The sequence below is a fragment of the Idiotropiscis lumnitzeri genome, chromosome 11, assembly GCF_059441095.1.
Source record: "Idiotropiscis lumnitzeri isolate Australia: NSW breed Sydney's pygmy pipehorse chromosome 11, RoL_Ilum_1.0, whole genome shotgun sequence".
NCBI lineage: Eukaryota > Metazoa > Chordata > Actinopteri > Syngnathiformes > Syngnathidae > Idiotropiscis > Idiotropiscis lumnitzeri.
The window spans coordinates 14,169,108-14,188,167 of NC_142401.1; the positions used below are offsets into that span (position 1 = coordinate 14,169,108).

General features: G+C 41.3%; 1 protein-coding gene across 2 annotated transcripts in view; it reads left to right on the top strand.

The window, feature by feature from the left end:
- LOC148327613 (zinc finger E-box-binding homeobox protein zag-1) overlaps nucleotides 1-19,060 on the top strand; it is a 37,992-nt gene that overhangs the window by 16,547 nt on the left and 2,385 nt on the right. Inside the window, exons 2-8 of one of the 2 annotated variants that reach the window (XM_088309561.1) lie at nucleotides 12,979-13,285; nucleotides 15,786-16,012; nucleotides 16,099-16,292; nucleotides 16,371-16,482; nucleotides 17,677-18,144; nucleotides 18,220-18,348; nucleotides 18,454-19,043. In XM_088309561.1, the coding sequence (XP_088165687.1) occupies nucleotides 12,979-13,285; nucleotides 15,786-16,012; nucleotides 16,099-16,292; nucleotides 16,371-16,482; nucleotides 17,677-18,144; nucleotides 18,220-18,348; nucleotides 18,454-19,043 (2,027 nt within the window). Of the gene's footprint in view, nucleotides 1-12,978; nucleotides 13,286-15,781; nucleotides 16,013-16,098; nucleotides 16,293-16,370; nucleotides 16,483-17,676; nucleotides 19,044-19,060 lie in introns of both variants that reach the window. The other variant, XM_088309560.1, reaches the window with a different exon arrangement.

The window sequence follows — 19,060 nt, forward strand, 5'->3', positions numbered from 1 at the left end:
CAACCTTTATTGTTCCAAAAGCAAAGTCACGAGGACTGCACTGAATGTCCCCTTGTTCATTTGAAGGATTATCTGTTGTTGTTTGTGTCCTTCCACACACGTGTGATAAATACCCACCGATGTTGCAGTTAATGAGCTCTCAATTGTCCCTTTTAAAACTGCCGCTTTGCTCCGCAAATCTCGATGAACACAGCTTATGTACAAATGTTTAAAAGAGACAAAGGCCAGTGGGATGCATTCTTAACTCTTGAGCTAACCAAATCCCACAGTGACTAGCTGTTAATTTAAGCTCAAAGAGACTTTTTTTTATTCAGCGTGCACCCCCTATTAAAACAACTTCAGAACCTTTTGCGCTTGTCAGAGAATGTTTTAATATTCAAAGGGAACCACTATTGTGTTTTTTTTTCTTCGCCTTCGCTGGCGAACAAAATAAAGAGCCACATCAGAAAGCTCGAGCAGTCCCTGAACATTTTCATGTGAAAAGGGGAAAAAAAAAAACGAGAGGGAAAACAAATTTGGATGCGGGGTATTTATAGAGTGCTGTGTGAGAGCCTTTGCAATGACAGGAGCCTAATGAAGTGGCGCTTTGCTTTTGATTCATAGTGTGGTGAGCGCGTAGGTCCCTCTGTGACTTGCTGGAGCATTCCTGCGCTGGTCCTTCGCTACACGGAAAACCAGCACGGGCCGCAGGGGAGGGCGGCGGGCCAAGTCCAAACACTACACGCCTTTGGCTAAGCCAACCTTTGTCGCCGCCGACATCGGTCCTGCTTTTAGATCGGCGTGCAGACAGCGGTGGCCAGGTTCTATTCATACGCCACACAACGTTGTGGGCCGTTGCGTTCGTCGGTCATGGTCTTCTATGATCTTGAGATTGTTTGTATTCCAGTTTAACAAATGCATCAGTTTGAAAAAGCCAACTTTTCGTGCCAACCTCGGCTGCTCTTACACAGCGGTGGTCAGGTTCTATTCATACGGCACATAACATTGTGGGGGCGGTACAGTTGTCTGTTGCGGTTCATTTTTTTTGCATTGCTTATATTTCGGCTCAAAGAATTCAACACTTTGGTTTATTCAGCCCAAGCAAAGCTTTACTGCCAATCTCTGTTGCGTTTGACAGCAGTGGCCAGTTTGTATTCACATGGCATACAACGCTGTGGTTTCCATTCATCAGTCATGGTCCTCCATGGTGTTTTTTTTTTATTTATTTATTTTTTTATCAAGATTGTGGCCCAGTGTGCAAATCTCAATGCTTGAGTTAAGTCTGGCCAAGCAAATGTTTCCTCTGACCTCTGTTGTGAGCAGACAGTAGTGGCCAGATTCATAAGACACACAACATTGTGGTGCTCTAGTTGTGGTACTCCACAATGTTGTTTATAGTCCAGTTGACAAAATTCAACGCATTAGTTTGGACTAACCAAGTCAAAGTTTCCCGTATAGCGCAGTTGCATGCAGGCAGGTTTTGTTTATACGGCACACAAGTCAGAAAAGTCCATTTGTCAATTGTGGTTTTCTAGAATGTTGTTTATAATGTTTGTATTGTGGTTCTCATAATTCAACACATCAGTCTGACCAGGCTATTCTTTCTCAGCGACCTCAGTTGCACAGCAGTGACCATTTTCAATTTCCAAGGCACACAATGATGTGGATCGGTCTATTCATCGATCATGGTCCTCCATAATGATATTTGTAGTCAGGTTTACAAATTTCAATATTTGAGTTTAGTATAACCAAGCCAACTGTTCCCGCTGACCACGGTTTCATGCAGAACAGGTTTTCTACTTACAGCACACAACACTACGGGATGGTCCATTTGTCAGTTGGGGTTCTCCATAATGTTGTCTGTACTCCAGTTGACAAAATTCAACGCATTAGTTTTAGTCTGACCAGGAAAATATTAAACCCAAACTCATTTTGCATGTAGGCAGCCATGTTCAGGTTGTAGTCATAAGGCACACAACATTGTGGAGCAATCCAATCATCTATCATAGTCCAGATCAAATTCAACACTTTAGTTTAGTTTTAGTCGAAATAAGCCAACCTTTCCCAACAACTTTGGATGGTTGGTTTTGGGGTGGTCCATCCATCAGACATGGCCCCCCATCATGTTCTTTGCATTATTCGTCAGTGAACAATCTTTTTGGGTGACATCAGTCTTTCCTGTAGGGCAGCGTGCTAACAACAGTGATCGTGGTCGGAGTACACAACACTGAAGGCGGTCCATTTGTCAATTGTGGCCGTACATAATGCTGTTTCTATTGTTTCTATTCTGGTTCACAGAATTTAAAACATAAGCTGAGTCTTTCGAGGCAATTTTTTTCCCTTTTGCTTTAAGGGGGCTGTGTAGACGGTGGTGGCTTTGGTCCGCTGATGCCTATGTCACACAGAGTAGAGAATCGTTCACTGAATTTTGTACAATGCTTGTTGGATACTGATAAATGCAGTTTGATACACACTTCTGGAATATGCTCAATATAAAATATATGTGAAGACACTGAACATGTTAATGATTTCTCAGAATATTTATCAATGATTTAACAAGGTCAGAAACAGATGAATATAAATATGCAATGCTCTAGTCCATTAAAATTCTGAAAGTGTTTACATTTTCAAATCACTTCTACAACATTCTTGGGAAATCACAACATCCCATCAATAGTGAGCTATTTTTAGAACAAGAATGTGGGCTACACTTAGGATACCACGTTGGGGACACTTGCACCGGAGAGAGGTCTATACATAAGTCGTGGTCCTCCAAAGCATCGTTCATGTTACATGTACACTCAGGCTGGACGATTATGGAAAAAATAATAATCATGATTATTTTGATTAAACTGATTAGTCATCGATTTCAAAACTTAGTATTTATTCTACTCCTAAAACTCAAGTACGTACTCAAAACTACCGTCATAGCCTCATGCCCATTCATCCCTGGACATTGAACACTATATTATTTTTGTCAGGTACAAAATGATCTTGTAAATGTCATGCGAAATTGAAGCCGCTTGAATTTTCATTCTTCATTTTCATCCTTAAGCATTATAATTATCTTTTCATCATATTTATTTCATCTAATGTTATTTTCTTAAGTCTTGGGACTTACTGGACTAACCTTGGATCTCGGGGATTGTATTTCATGCCATGTCATGTGGAAATGCGTCTTTGTACTACAAAGGAAAAGAAAGGTCCGTGGATCTTTGTATCTTTGAATTTTGTGGAAAGAAAAATTCCTTGAATCCTTAAAGACTCAACTTTATACATAACAAGAATAAAAACAAGAATATAAAAAAAGTCATAGCTATTGAAGAAAAACAATAAAAACAATTACCGTCTGTTCCTGCTGTTCACGCGTTGGCCTCTTAGGGGCAGTGTGGGGCCGTCCATAGATGGAGGACACGTAAAATAAAATTGAACTCCATTAATATAGCTCGTATTTTTGTGTATTTGTTTCTACAGCATATGTGTGTTAATATCACTCCGGGAGCCAATGCTAATTTCCCTTGATCAGCGGGATTACATTGATTTAAGCATTAGCGGCAAGTGACATTTTATAAAGGAAGCAACATTAATACGGCCAATTAATTTTGTTGTGTGTTTAGTTTTACGGTAAACTCCAACTGGGATGTCATTAAACAGTTTAAAGCACGCTCAAGACGGCAAAATCACTTAAGCAAAAGGCTTGCCATGCAAGCAACATGGTGCCTTCAAGGTACACAATGTCAGGAATTTGCAAATGCATCGCATCATTTTGCACAGTAATCACATTTTGCTTTAAGCAGCTGGTGGCTGGAATATATCCCATGAGGCTGTCATGGGGCTTTTACATGGCACAATGAGGCCATCTCAAGTGTCTACCCCTTTCCACACGCTGGCTATTACGTCGTCACAATTTTTTTGCGCGATCACCTTCTGTCATGTGTGCTGTGCAGACTATGTAAAGGGAAAATATTTTTTCAGGGTGTAGGCCTAGCTCGCTAGCTAACTGCATGTCGCAATTGCACCGGATTAACAATGACAACAAACACATTTAAGTTCTTATATTGTGGCGGAAGGGTGACTCACTCCAAGGAGCATCATGAACCAACAACAGTTTGGATAGAATCACCCTCGTTAGTATTCTTTTTATTTGTAACTGCCAACTGACCATCATGACATAAGAATGATTATTAAGTAAACATGGAAGAACATAGTTACAGGTGAGAATTGCCCACTCTTTGCGATACTTTTGACGTGTTTTACAACTTTGCCGATGTCACAAATGTGACACCGCCCCTGACATTAGCCAAGTTGATGATGTCTTCCTTCTGACCACGCCCATTTGCCCACATTTGGGCATCCTATGATATAAAACTTCAAATTCATGCCATTTGTAACTTGTATAAAAGCCCAGACATGTTCTTTGAAACTTTGACTCTCATCATGGGCACAGGGCCACACAAACACATAGACAGTCCCTATGTAAATTAGGAGAGGGGCCCAGGGGCAGAACAGACGGACGCCCATTTTGGGGACGGAGGTTGCCCAGGTTGTGGCCGGAGGACAGACTGGCAAAATAGGGTAAAGTGTCCATATCTGGTGAACATCCACACAGACTCTTAGGCCTGCAGAGACAGCCTTCCACTAACTGTGAAACACACACACGCATACGCACACGCACACCCCCCCCCACACACACACATAGATATTCCTAATGTAAAACACGCACAAAGACGGACGCTGGCTTATGTTAAGCTGCTTAGACAATTCTTTTGTAATGAAAAACAAAAGACTGTTTTTACACCAGCAAAACTACGTTGTACTGCGCTACTGCAACGTAGAAGTGGGTGGGACTTATCTCAAAGGAGAGGAGGTGGGGTCAGAACACAGAAGTGCTATTTCAGCACTTCGGAAAAATGGTGGGAACCGGAAATGTTTTCTCAAAACTTTGGAGGGTCTCATTTCTGGGCTTTTTCCTTTGTAGAATGGGGTGGGCGGCGGTGAGCTCGTAGGATGTAAAAATATGGGTAAAAGTGTGGGACTCGAAACATGACGTCTTCTGGAATGTGTCTGGATTTGTTCCAGAAATGGGCGGGTGAAAGTGACATCATAGTAGGCCCAGATATGGTAAAGGACGAGGTCAACCGGAAGTGATGTCATTGGATGCCCAACTATGGAAACATAGCGAAGAGGGGCGGGTATATGCCGTCCTTGACTTGGGGCGCGGCCATAAGTGACGTTAACAAAGTCGTAAAACTGTCAAAAAAATTGGCTATCGTCTCTCTGTTGGGGCTGAATTTGTTCAAAATAAAGTTGAAGGAAGAAAAACTATTGATTTGAAACAACCCTGCTCCAAGCGTGTTAGCCTTGCTTATGTCGCGGGTGGACCGAGGTGTGAGTCAACAAGGTGGGCTGTTATTTCAAGTGTCAAAGCGGTGGTCTGCAGGACAGGTAGGCGATGAGTTGCGAAAGTCACACAGGCGGCAGCGCACAGGAAGTCTCGAAAGGAAGAAGAGTGGCGACCACAAAGGTTGTTTGCGCACCTCTTCACTCACACCTTGACACTTGTGCTGAAAAAAAACGGAGTTTCTTTTTTTGTCTCCCACAATGACATTGATGAACAGCTAATCGTCACGTGCCCGTCGTTTAGAGGCCTAGACTGCACTTGAATCAAGGTGCCGTGGACAAAAGTGTCATGCACATATGTGTGATGTGTGAATATGTGAAGGAGTAGATTAGCCGGGGTTGAGCGATAATATTGTCTTCTACTGAAAACAGGTCACAGAAAAACTGAACCTGTTCACATTTAGGGTTTTCTAATCGAGGATAACCGTTGTTTAGAGACAATCGGGGCTTTGCTTGCTTTTATTGAAATGTGGGGAGGGAGTGCACAAATAAGGCTTGATTATTGGTGTGTGTGCACTGTAGACATGGAAGTATTTTTTATTTTATTTTGTTTGTTTTTTTTTTAACTCTGGGGCAAGGGTGGCGGTTGTATCATGACTGAAATGATATAAATTGTGTAATGGTCCCAGTCAGCCCAATGGAGCGCTCATAAAAGGCGCACAACATATACAGATTTTTCGAACTGGGTCCACACATAAGGCGCATTATAAGGCGCCACTTTCCATTTTGGAGAAAAATTGGGAATTTTAGGCGCATCCTATTGTCGTGAAAATACGGTAATTATTTGACATCAACGTCAAAGGCTACTCAGTGGCCATTGCCGCCGATGGCATGAAGGGGTACTACTTCTCACGCATACGAAGTATGTCCGGAGTAGTTGCCGTCTCCGTCGACTTTTGCTGTGTGTTCTTTTGTCATTTTCCGGTCCGACGTGCCGACTTCTAGGCCGAAGCGACAGTTAGCCATGACGGCCGACATCGGATTGGTGTGAAGAGGCTTTGATGAGAAAATGAATCCCTCAAAAGCAAACTGAAACTAAAATCATAGAGTTTAGCTCTTTCTTAGCCAGATACTCTATGACGCAATACATCGAGAATAGACAGGTCACCATTTATTAGCGATGTGGGACAGACTCATGACTCCAATTACATTTCACAATCCACGAATGTAATTGGTCCCAAATCACTCACCACAAAGTTTTGCGTAAATGGGGTTGACGTATTTTACGTTATCCGTCAAATTAAGAACACTGTGTTATTGTTTTTTTTAATGTGCAGCCTTGAAAGTACACTTGTCCCACGGCCCACGGCAAAAGCAGAGATCAACGCGGTGCTGGTGGTTCACTATCGCCTAATGAGCGGCACATCTGAAATACAGAGTGGCTTCTGCATGTTTTTTGTTTTTTTTATTTCTCACTTTGTGGGAATGTGTCTGTTTTTGGCTCACTTGCTATCATCACGTCTGTTTTTTTCACCCACCTCTAATAGCCGACTGACGTGTCACTCTCTTATCTTTTTATCCGCCTTTCTTTCTTGCTCACTCTCCCTGGCCATGCTAATCTGCATTTTCTCACCCCTTCTTATCAATTTGGTGGTGTAAAAGACAATGTAGTAACTGAAAGTCGCTCATCAGCAAGCATCTCACACTGCTCGTCTGTTCTCTTTTTCGGAGGGCCATCGCTACCTAGCCAGTAGGCCCTGGTTGGCCTGACTTGGACCCTCATGTCAACGTGTTTGTGGCTATTATGACATATCATTAGACAAGAATGTCCCTGCTTCCTCTTCTCTCACCACAGAAATGCTATAAAAAAAACAAAAGACAGAGAGCTTGAAAACATGACATTCCCACAGGTTAACGTGTCATTTTGGGCCGGGTTCCTCTTCAATCCGCTGTCAGCATTCATACGATAATGTATAAAACATGGCAGCGCCGAATTCAAATTCAGTGTCGCATTCCAACGTGGGGTAACCGCCAGAAAGGAGCAGCGAGTACATTGCCACACAAATGATACCCTTTATGATCATAGTTTGTGTGTTTTTTATAGTGCAATGACAAAGTCGTGTGAATAAAATCCAGAGGACTATTTATCCTGCCATTCTGTCACTCTTAGTGCTGGTTGTTAAAAATCCAAAGCAAAGCGTCACTGCTAAGACGGAGATCAGGTGGGAGGTGTTTGTTCTTGGTTGTGGTCCTCGCCTGAGTCATCGCACCAATGTCAGTCGGCATGTATGACTCAACGGGCGGCCACAGTGAGTATTTCTCAATGTCGTGTTCCGAAATATAAGTCAAAAGATTCAAATCATTCATTTTCCACGTGTTCACATGAATACAGAGTCATTTAAGGTGTGTGAGGTGTTCTCCCGAGAAGCCGTCCAAGGCGAGGACGCACTCGTCTTGCTATGCGTTGGTTTTGTTGAGCGTGTGGGCGTCCATGACCCTCATGTGGTGAATTATTGAGTCCAAAACAGCCCGAGTTGACTTTCTTCTGACAGCTACGAGACCGTCATGGCTTGCGTTGCATTAAAGCTACATTAACTACAAGCAGGCATTAGTTTGAATTATAGCATGTCATCGGGAAAAGCTACGCTCCAACTTCCACGCATCATGTTGTTAGTCTTGGTTATTGCTCGAGGAGATGATTCGGGTTTTTTTCCAAGTGTCTTATCGTCGCTATTCAAAAAGCTATGTTTATAAAAACGTTGTGTTGTTTTTTTTAATCTGAAATATGTTTTTTTTTGTTTTTTCTTTTTGTATAAAAATTCAGGTCAGTTTAAAGAATGAACACGGGTAGCTAAATGGTCTTCAGAATTTTTTCAGTGAAAAAAAATCAACATTTATACACATTTATTTATATTTAGAGATGCATGGTTTTTATTGTGTTTGTTTTTTTGTTTTTTTTTTAGTACAGATATTTTTTGAATGCAGGTTACTTAAAAGAACTGGCTTTGGTTTGCAAAATTAAATAATTAAAAAAAATGTAAGTAATGTTATGTGGAAATACATGATTTCTTTCTTGACGATATGGAAAAATGTTGGTCAGCGGCGCTATAAAAGTTATTTAGCATAGTACTGTAAATGCATTCTTTTATTTTTAAAAATTATTTTCCTCTGACATACAAAAAAATTTAAATAAAAATCCGGTCAGTAGAATTTTTTTTAATGTAAGGAAATAAACTCAATATTTGGAGATACATGGTTTTTCTTTTAACTACAAAGTTATGTAAAAGTGTAGCTGAGTTTCAATTAGCGCGAAGTACACCTGTCTCTTGGCTATTAATTTTAAAGAAGAAAATGGAATATTTTTGGAGATTGTTTGGTACTTTTTTTTTTTTAAATATGTAGATCTGTTTGAAAAATAAACTTCAGGTGGCTGTTGAGAATGTTTTAAAGGACCACACAACCCTCAAAATTTGCTTTTCATTTGACATAAACTTTGTGAAAAATTCTGGTCAGGTTAAAGGATTAGCTCAGGATATGCCTTTTAAGCAAATATTTAAATTAATTAAAAAAAAACAACTCCACATTTGCTGATGAAAGCTTTTTTTGACAACAATAGTGTCATTTTGTAGAAACCTTTTAACAACTTTGTTAAAATACGCTGAGTACACTAATTGGCTGTTGAAGATTTTTATTGTTTTTTTTAATTGTTAGAAAAACAATTGAAAAAATGTGGTGATTCGTGCTTTTTGTAAAATACAGACAGCTAAAATTCAGGTCAAGAATTTTACTGAGTATGCTGAAAGGCTTTTGAAGATCCTTTATGTTGCATGGCAAAGATTTGGTTTGGGGTACGGTAAAAGAAGATAACTTAAAATGTTTTTTACTTGAAAAGTCAGTCTAAAAAAATTCAGTTTTCATATCACAAGGGCTGCATGTGGAGAGAAAAAAACACTCAGCTTTAATTCAGTCGGCTGCTATTTTTTTATACATACGTATATTGCATTTCTTTATTTAAATAGTGTCTCATTGTACATATCGTGTCATGAAACAGGACATGAATTCCTAACATATGTTTACGTCACACTTATTTGTTACAATTTTCTGAAATTGTCGTAACGAATGCTCAAAACACCGCAAGACAAGTTTTGTAATTTAACAACAATTAAAGTAGCTAAATAAACCGTCACATTAATTCATAATTTGACTGCCTTTATTTTTGTGTTAGCCTAACCTGTAAGACAAAAACATTTGTATATAATAAATCTGATGTCATCTATACTAATACCGATTAATTTATTCCTTGTCTCTTAACAGACCGGAATAGGGCTTAGAAAATAGAAATTAGCGATAATTCACAATCGCAATATCGTTAAATCATTCAGCCATGGTATACTCAATGGTTCAAAGCATGTTTTGAAAGATAGGGACTTGGTAGATAAGATACGTACTTATAATTGGATGGCAACGCTTTCTAAAAACACAGATAAATTCAAAGAATTAGCTTTGTGTATGCTAAATGCCTCTGAAGAACTCAGTTTTAAAGAAGAATACTCAAATATAACTGAGTTCCTGTAGAGATTCAGTCAAGTTTAAAGAATGAGCTTAGCCATAAAGTATTTTCTAAAGCGCTTGTTGAGAGGCCGGCTGCTTACAGTAAGAAGTATACAACATGTTTAAAGGTGTCCGCGACAAATTTGTTGACTCTCAACACCAAAAAAAGAACAAACAAGGTAATTTCTGGCTCATTACTGCACACCACATGATTGCAATGCAAGATCACATGTGCGGATTGTAAAATAAACGGCAGCGTGCGGCGTATTGCCGGCGTGTCGATGCCTTCCGGCTCATAAACAATTTCTGCGTGGCGAACCGGTTTGTTTGACTCTGTTCAGTCGGTTCAAATCAAAATAATTTCCCTTGACCTCGAATTAAGTCGCTTCGCTGCGGTTTTGAATTTAAAAGAAAAAAGACATTCCTCCATGGTGAATGCAAATTTTCACACTTTATTTCTTTTACTGGCAGGCTATGTCGAACAAAAAAAAAAAGCCCTAGACGGATCACATGCAATCCTGCTTCTTCTGTTCCCTAAGAGGAAAAGTCTGTTAAGTTGAGAAAGTCGTCCGTCTCTTTGAGGTGCTTTTGACATCATGTGATCAAGCTCATCAAGCATGAAACAGCAGCGTTCTTCAAGCGCGCTCTCGCTATGAGTCACGGTCTTCCCCTGCACACTTAGTTGCATGTTAAATAGCTCTCATCTTCTCTATTGCATGTTGTTTTGTGTTTACCATCTTTGCACAACCACTCTCACACTGCATGAATTGATCACCACGAAACCCCTTTGTACCTTCGCACACAAACTCAAACCTCCTGCGCTGTTCAAAGTAGAAACAAAGAAGCAGCTATTTGAAGGATGCTCGCGCCATCCAAATAAATAAATCAACAAGGCAGATAATGAAAGCCATGCCGGCGCGGTGCTGCTTCAAATGGGCCGGTGTCATTCACTGTCATAGCGGGGGGAAATTAGAGCCAATTTTACACTAATCCGGAACAGACTTGTTCTTTTCTGAGGGCCTTGTGGCTTGCCCTATCGTCCCAGAAAAAGTCCTACAGGGGCACAGAGTTGCACCTCAGCTACATTATTCAAACTAATTTCCTGCCATGTTCGAGCAAGTTAATTCCAACCCATATTAGCAAGAGGGCCTGGACGAACGGAAGGGTTGTGCTCCACCCGGCGTGTCACTGATGCACGTGACATGTCGAGGTAAGAGCGCAGGCCGTAAAAGAGTAGTTTTCAAGTGGTTAAGTGGTGTAAATGAGCACCACTTTTCCTGTAAGACATAACAACATGTGGCACTCAGATTGTCAGATGTAAATCTGGTATATGTAATATACAATATTATGTCGACTTGGTTAAACAGGATGAATGAGAAGTGCAGTTGTGCACAATAGTTTTGCAACTGGAATCTCTGTTTTAAATATGAGATATATGTGTGACTCACAGTACGGTGTGCAGCATATTTCTTACATGCAGCCGTGGTGCTGCTAAATGACTACTCTCTATTAAATATAAAGTGCATTCCAAGACATGTCAAGTTGTTAAATGTCATTTTTTTGCTTCATAATGAGCTGGTAAAAAAATTACATTTGCATCAATAGGGCAGCTACTCGGCATTAACTATAATTATATATTTAATACGCTTACCTTCCACCTGTATGCAGTTTACAATTCATGTTTTTTTCTGTGGAATCTATGTCCTAAAATAATTGGAGTCAAAGAACTAGGTTTATGTAATACATCTCACCTGAGCGTCAAGTTATTGCGATTCTTCACTGCAATTTTTCTTCTGCTGAATGACCATTAAATAGCTTCATTCAACTAACGACACTAACATAGCTAAGCTAGCTAGCAGGCGTAGCAAATTAGAATGACTCCAATTTTTCCTCGTCACTTGTTGCTCGGCAGATTTTGAAAAGAACTGATTCTGTTTCAAGGAGGAATGTTGATTTAAAATTAACAAGAAATGTGATTACAGTGGAGAAATCCCCCTCGCTTCCCTCCACCATTTCTGACAGTAGCTTAGCGTTGTCTCGGGATGTATTTCAGTGGGGTTAAGCTGCGATTACTCGTTTGTGATTGGATATTGCCAATCAAATCAGCAATATGGGCCACAGAAACGAGAGCCAACTGTTGAAATCCTGCGCATGTGTTTGTGATTGTCATTTATTGTCTTCACCATGGGAAAATGTACTGCGTTTCTTCCTGTCTGCAGAAGTCTGGGCATACGAGGATGCGATTCAAGTTTAAATGATAGTTTTTCTTTGCGGAGCTTATTGATCTTGCCTTCTTTGGGTGACATTTCATACCACTGCTTGCGAATGATTTACTTGGTTCATCAATTTAAATGCATTTTCGGTCACACTCATTGTGGAGTTGGGCTCATTACAACAAAAATGTGAATATTATTTTGAACGGCAGTGAACTTAATTGGTTTGTTATAACGATTCGCAAAACATGACTTTCTTTTCATGAAATACATTTTATGTGTTTAAAAATGCATTCAGTGAACACTTAAATTTTTCATTGTGTAAAGACAGAAAATCTCTAAATGATGCAGCGATGACCAGAAATCACAGTAAATACTTCAAAATATTTGTTACTTTGCACATTTTTACAGTTCGGGCTCCTTTGTGCGTTTACGCAAACCCTAAAAAAATGTATGCATGTGATTTGGCTTCATGGCGCACATTTGAAACCACAAAAAAGAGCAACACCCAACAACAGAAAAATACAAAACACAAAGTATGTCTTTTTTTAGTTATTGAAAAATGAGATATACTTTAACATTTACTCATCTTTTGTGTTTGTGTGCGCGTGTGTGTATGAGCTTTTGAGTGTTTTTCCCCTATTTGGTTTCGGTTCTCTCTCATGTTTGCCGCATCATGATGTTGAGATCGATAGTTCAAGGTGCTAAATGCCAACCCACACATTGTTTTTGTTGCTGTATTTTTTTGTTTCCTTTAAAAAATAAAAAGGAAGCAAGAAGATGTATTTTTTTTCAGTCAATAATGGATGGATTGATGACTTAAAAATAAAGATATTTCCCATGATTGTCCCATTAGTGTTTGATATGAAATGTCTTTGTGATTTTTTTCTCACAGTGGACGCAGAGCAAGTTGGTTCACTGGGGTCTGAGGGAGAAGATGAGGTGGGCCTCTGGAGCCTGGAGCCCCAGGACTACCAGGAGAGCCTGGACAAAACGAGTCGCACTCCCAGCGAGGGCACGGAAGAGCCCGGCAGCCCCGCCCTCTCTGCGCAGCCCCACAGCCTCAGTCCCGGGAGCGGCGGCGGCGACAGGAAATTCTGGGCCCAGGTGGAGCCGGAATCTGAGGCCACAGACGACGGCGGCGGCGTCGCCTCTGCTGCCGACAGGGAGGGGGAGCAGGGATCACTGAGGATGCGCTGTAAGTTGACAATAAATCACAAGATTTTATCTGGGCCACCATCCAGACAAGTGGGTGGATTTGTACTGTGTTTATGTAAATAGCGTCACAGACTCTCACAAACCAAACTCAGTGGTGGTAAACTACATGTGCTTTTTAAATTCTTAATTCTCAACCAAAAATAAGCTCACAAATCCCCCCAAAAATGAATTGATCATAAAACTTTACAGTTGCAATTTTTTTATTTTATTATTTCTTTTGCCATTTCTTAGACTCGGCAACAGATTCACTACTGACGTTGCTGTTCGGCAGAATGTGGCACATTTCTCTGCACTATTGGCATTTGCAGGCCACGCCCACTGGACTGTTTGAACCAGGAAGGAGCAAGTTCAACCAAAAACAGACAGACATATTTACTTATATTTCATGATTGAATAATACAAAAGAATGTTGGGGCCACTCTAACAATAGATTTAAAAAAAATAAAAAAGAAGTACAAGAAGTACAATGTTAACGCAACAAAATCGCTAAAATCTTTTGTTTTAAAATAAAATAAGGAAAAGATTTTTTTCAAGAAACCTCACAATATCAATTATTGTTTTTAATATTCTGAAAAGTTCTGCAAGAGAAAATTATATTAGGAGAATATGTTTTTTTTAACATTTATTTCATAATTTTAAATTGGCAATTTAAAGCTGAATTATTTTTCCAAGGTTGGAATGTTATGAGAATGTATTCTTAATTTTGAATCAGCATGGAAACTTAAAAAATATAAAAGTAAGACTATTTTCCTCATAAGATTGAAACACTATTTTTGTTATATTGCAACTTTTACAAAATTACACTAATATTAAAACGTTTTATTGACATAGTGCTATTGCATTTTGGCCAAAAGACTCTTTCATCGAAAAGTACGTTAGTACGCTGTATTCCTATTAAGTACAGTGCGGCATTCAAAGGCTCTTGAGAGCATGACAAAAGGCGGCGTCACACTATTTCTACGCATCAAAGAGGTGACGTTGCGGCCGGCGCTGCTGCAACGTGAGGCCTTTCCCTTTTTAATTCCGGCAAGATGAAAGCCTCACGCAGCCCGCCGACTTAACGGGCACTTAGCCCGGCCGCTCGTGTGATTTTGGCCTTGCCGCCGCGAAAAGGCACGACGGAGTTTTTACAGCGCCCGACCGCACGGGCTCGGTCCCCAGGCCACATAAAAAAACATCTCCAAATTTGCCAACATCTGCAAACATTTGAAAAATCCACCTCAAAGTGGGCTGTGAGCGTAACTGACTGGCTGGAGGTTGGCGATAGGAGGCGCCGTTGCTCCTCCGTGGATGTGTGTGGCTTTCTGCTCTCGAGATGCATGTCACAGAGGAACACTTTCTTTTTTCCACATCTGTCTGTTTTTACGTCAACAGTTTAGATTCATCGGCGCAGTGCTAACACTCGCTGCATGTTTAATGGATATATTCACAGTAACATACGTGGGATGGTGAGCAAGAGGTGAGCACATCTGGCCCATCATCACGAAGTTGTGGGTTCGAATCCCGGCTCCGGCCCTTTTGTGTGAAGTTTGCATGTTCTCCCTGTGCCTTTGTAGGCTTTCTATTGGCACTCTGGCATCCTCCCTCATTCCAAAACATGACGACTCCAAATTGTCCATAGGTTTGAATGTGAGTGTAAATGGGTTTGTCGAGACGTGCCTGCTCACCCATGACCCGAATAAGCACAAGCGTTATAAATGGATGGAAGATTTCTGATACAATGTGTAGACATAACAATTGTGTTTTTGATTTTATGCTTCCTGACCTTAGACGTTATTAAGACAGCCAGAGCAACCAGAGGACATCTTGCAATTCCATTAATAATAATCCACATCTTGGCTTCATATGGAGGCACTTTTTATGTTTTTTTTCACTCGTTCATTCCTGGATTTAGTAGGATTTGTATGTAAAATAATACACTGTAATTAGTAGCAAACATATTTAGGGGGCTACCTTCTTTTTCAGACATGAATGAATAACATGAGAATATTAAGTTTCTGACCACAGTATGGGATAAATATATAGTATTGTCAGTAAAGCCAGTTGTCCTCTATTACTTTTTTTTTTTTTTTTAACTGGGCCTTGAAGAGCTGTCAAAATTATTGCGTTAATGGGCGGTAATAAATTTTTGTTATTAAGTCAAAATATTTGACGCATTTAACACATCCGCAGAATGACCCGCACACGCATCCCATAATCCCAGACAGAAGTGCAGTGAGCCCTAGAGCGGACAGTATCTCAGATTTCAAGGTCGTCAAAGATGCCTTTTTTTTAATTCATGATAATAACCAATTAATGTCAGGGGTATAGAATTGCATTTTTTTCTCCCTTAAAAAAACTTTATTCTCATAAGATTTTGGCATTGTATTCTAGTCACTTTCTATTGTTTTACATAAACTCTGATTCACTAATTTCAAAACTGATGCTTCACTAAAAATGGGTTGCGTTTATTAAGTGTGTTGTTCTACATACACGTGTAGGTAGGAGTTCCGACTCCCACATTGACTTGGAGGACCTCGCCCATTACGAGTTTCTGGCCAAGCTGAGAAAGGCCTCGACTTCCGCCAGCCTTTTGGACCACTTCGGCCGCAATGGCACGACCGCCGTGCACTGTCTGCAGGGCACTGCCGCCAGTGGCACCGGGACTCACGAGGAGCTGCCGCCTGCCATGTGGTCCCCGGGAGTTCAGCACCACTCTCCTGAGGGAGCAGGTAGGCTCATGTGAAAAACACAGAGCGCTACATATTCAAATTCAAATACAAACTGTCACGTTTTTGTCCATATTTTCTTTCTCCAGACACAAGGAGGAGGCTGCAGGCGTGTCCTTTCTGCCACAGGACGTACCAACATGGAGCTTTGCTGAGGGACCACGTCAAATACTGTCAGGAGAGGGATCGGGGCCACATGGTGTGTCCGTTCTGTGCATACGCTGCCCCCCATAGGGCGCAATTGGAGCAACACCTGGCACTTCACCACCAAGTGCAGGACAAGGTGAGCGTCTCACAACTCTACAAGACTGGAAATAAATATGGAACCGTTTTCCTAACGCCAGTCTGCCAACCCTTGTAGAGCGCCATCACTTTGGATCAGGGTGTGGAGACCAGGAAGTTCAAATGTCTGCAATGTGGAAAGGCCTTCAAGTACAAACACCACCTCAAAGAGCACCTGCGCATCCACAGTGGTGAGACTAATAAGAGGGCGCAAACCCGAGAGCATGCGCTACTGCAATTTTTTTCAATACGTTTTCTCCGAAGAAATATATACATCTGTGCCATCATGCAACTTACAAATATAGCACTGCAAAGGTAATATTTAAAGTAGTATATTTAGTGTTGTTAATTGTCACGAAAGCAGAACATAAAAATAGTAACTTGGGTTATGAAGCTCACTTTTACCACAATGAGACCTACAATACAGTTCAAACCCTGGATGATACTAGACAGTATTAGAACCACCACACTGAAAAGGGAAAAATGATTATAAAATTACAAATGTCATAAGAATAACCCATTCAATCCATAAGGCATACACATATGGTTTCAAAAATGTAGTGCCTGCCTCCCAAAGACGTATTTATATCAAAATCCAGAAAAACGCTGGAATTTGAGGGGTTTCCTCTAGTGAAAATTTGAGGGATTAAATGAGATAAAGTTGTAATATTTTGACAAAAAAAGACAATTTATTAAAAAAAAAAAAAGAATGCTGTTATTATTATCATTATCCTCCATCAGACCATTTTCTCTACCATTTGTCCTAATTACAGGAGCTAAAAGTCAAATAAGAGGTTCAAGATGTGGCCAGAGATGATTAACTCTCAACTAATTTTGACAAAATGTTTGGGGTTTTTTTTGCGCTCATTCTGAGTCTTCGCCTGTGTTTTTCTGTAAAACACCACGTTTTCTTAATAAAAACATAATATTAATATGTAATAGTTATATATTTAGTCATATCTACGAATTTAGGTTCAACAACAGGTGGCTTTAATTTACAATGCATGGTAAGATCTGTAATGCGCAAGCTTTCAGCGGTCAAACTTAAAAGTAAAAAGTGAAAATGTCATCTTTGATCAAAATTTGCTGTTGACCAGAGTTCAAACCAAACAAAAATTGTGCCGCATTAAGATACATATGCATATCAACGCTTCCTATGTGACTATCTTCCAAAATATTGCGAGTTTCATTCTAATATTTTTTTCAGAGATTATCAGGCACCTTTATAGCACAATTGACGGGTAATCAAATAGTTTATCGGACAGCAGCGTGACACGACAGGGATCTTGTCATTGATAAAGTACTGCAATAGTCCATGGTGGGCAAAGAAAACCTAAAAGTTTTATTTTAATGACTATTTTCCTGTCTCTGTGTGTCACCTTCAGGAGAAAAACCGTACGAATGTGCCAATTGCAAGAAACGTTTCTCTCACTCGGGCTCCTACAGCTCCCACCTGAGCAGCAAAAAGTGCCTCGGTAGCGGTGGAACACTCGCAAGTTCAGGAGTAACGAGCGCTGTGTTTAACGGACATAACCCAAACTCCTACCAGAATTCCTTTTCAGCATCTCCATCTTCAGGGCGGGAGAGGAATAATAAGGGCTCTCCTTTGGCGTTGCAAGTCCAAGACGGTAGCAGGCCTGCGGGCCAGAGACCTGACGATCCTTCACAGCTTTCAGGGCAGGATTTCAGCTTCAGAACTTCAGAGCTGGCTTCCCTTTGCAACCCCTCGGCAGAGCTTTCACTGAGAGCCAGCATCTTGAAAGGGACCACCCTGCTGCCTTACCTCCAGTCCGGCTCCAAGTTTGAGCAAATGCTGCAGGAGATGCTCCACCGGGAGGTGAAAAAGTACGAGGGCATCGACAGGAACGGGGGAGGACCCGACAGGAAGATGTCACCGGAGCGGGGAGCCGCAAGAGAGGAGTCAGGAGAGCGGGAGAGAGGGGTTCTCGGTGTTACATGTCGCTGGTGCTCGCAGGTTTTCCCCAACGTGGTGGTTCTCCTGCAGCATGAGCGCTACCATTGTAAGATAAATCGCGAAGCCGCAGAAGTGCCTGAGGGTCTTCAAAACAAAGACCACCACTCGCCACCTTTATTCCTATCCAGGTCGGAGATGGGCAAAACAAACAACATAACCAATGGAGCCTCTGGAAATGAATCCCCAGTGCAGAAGTGGCCCTCGGTACCTCAGCAGCATCTGGTCGCACTGCATTCCCCTCACGAAAATTTGGAATCTTCCGGCCAGGACAAGAGCAGCCCTAGCCACGCGTCGGAGTTGATGTCCCCTCAAACCAGAAGAAGGCTTCTATCCTTGGGTTGTCCTGTTGGTGTGGACCTCAGTGGCCAGCCCCCGGATCTCTCCTCACCTCAGAACCACTCTCAGAACGAGCCGTTGGACCTTTCCGTTCGCAAGCCGATGGCAGACCAAAGAAACGTAAACGGCAGAAGGGAGAGGACAGATGACAGGAGCAAACAACTGAGTCGGCAGAGTCCCAACCAATTTTCTGACCAATCCTTGCATCCTCACCCGATCTACAGAGCACATGGCTCTCCTGTGTTTCCAGGCTCCTTATACAATGGATTCCCCTTCTTCAGCCAGTCTGGTTTGGGCTTTGCAGGGCACGATGGCATCGCACACCTTCCTTTTAGCCCGTCACCGATAAGCCCCGGATTTCTCTCGCCCTTGGCTTACATGGTGGAGACGGAGTCTGAGGCGACGTTCAAGAAGCTTCACCAGGAGAGACAAGTGCTCATGGTAAGCACGGTTTCTCT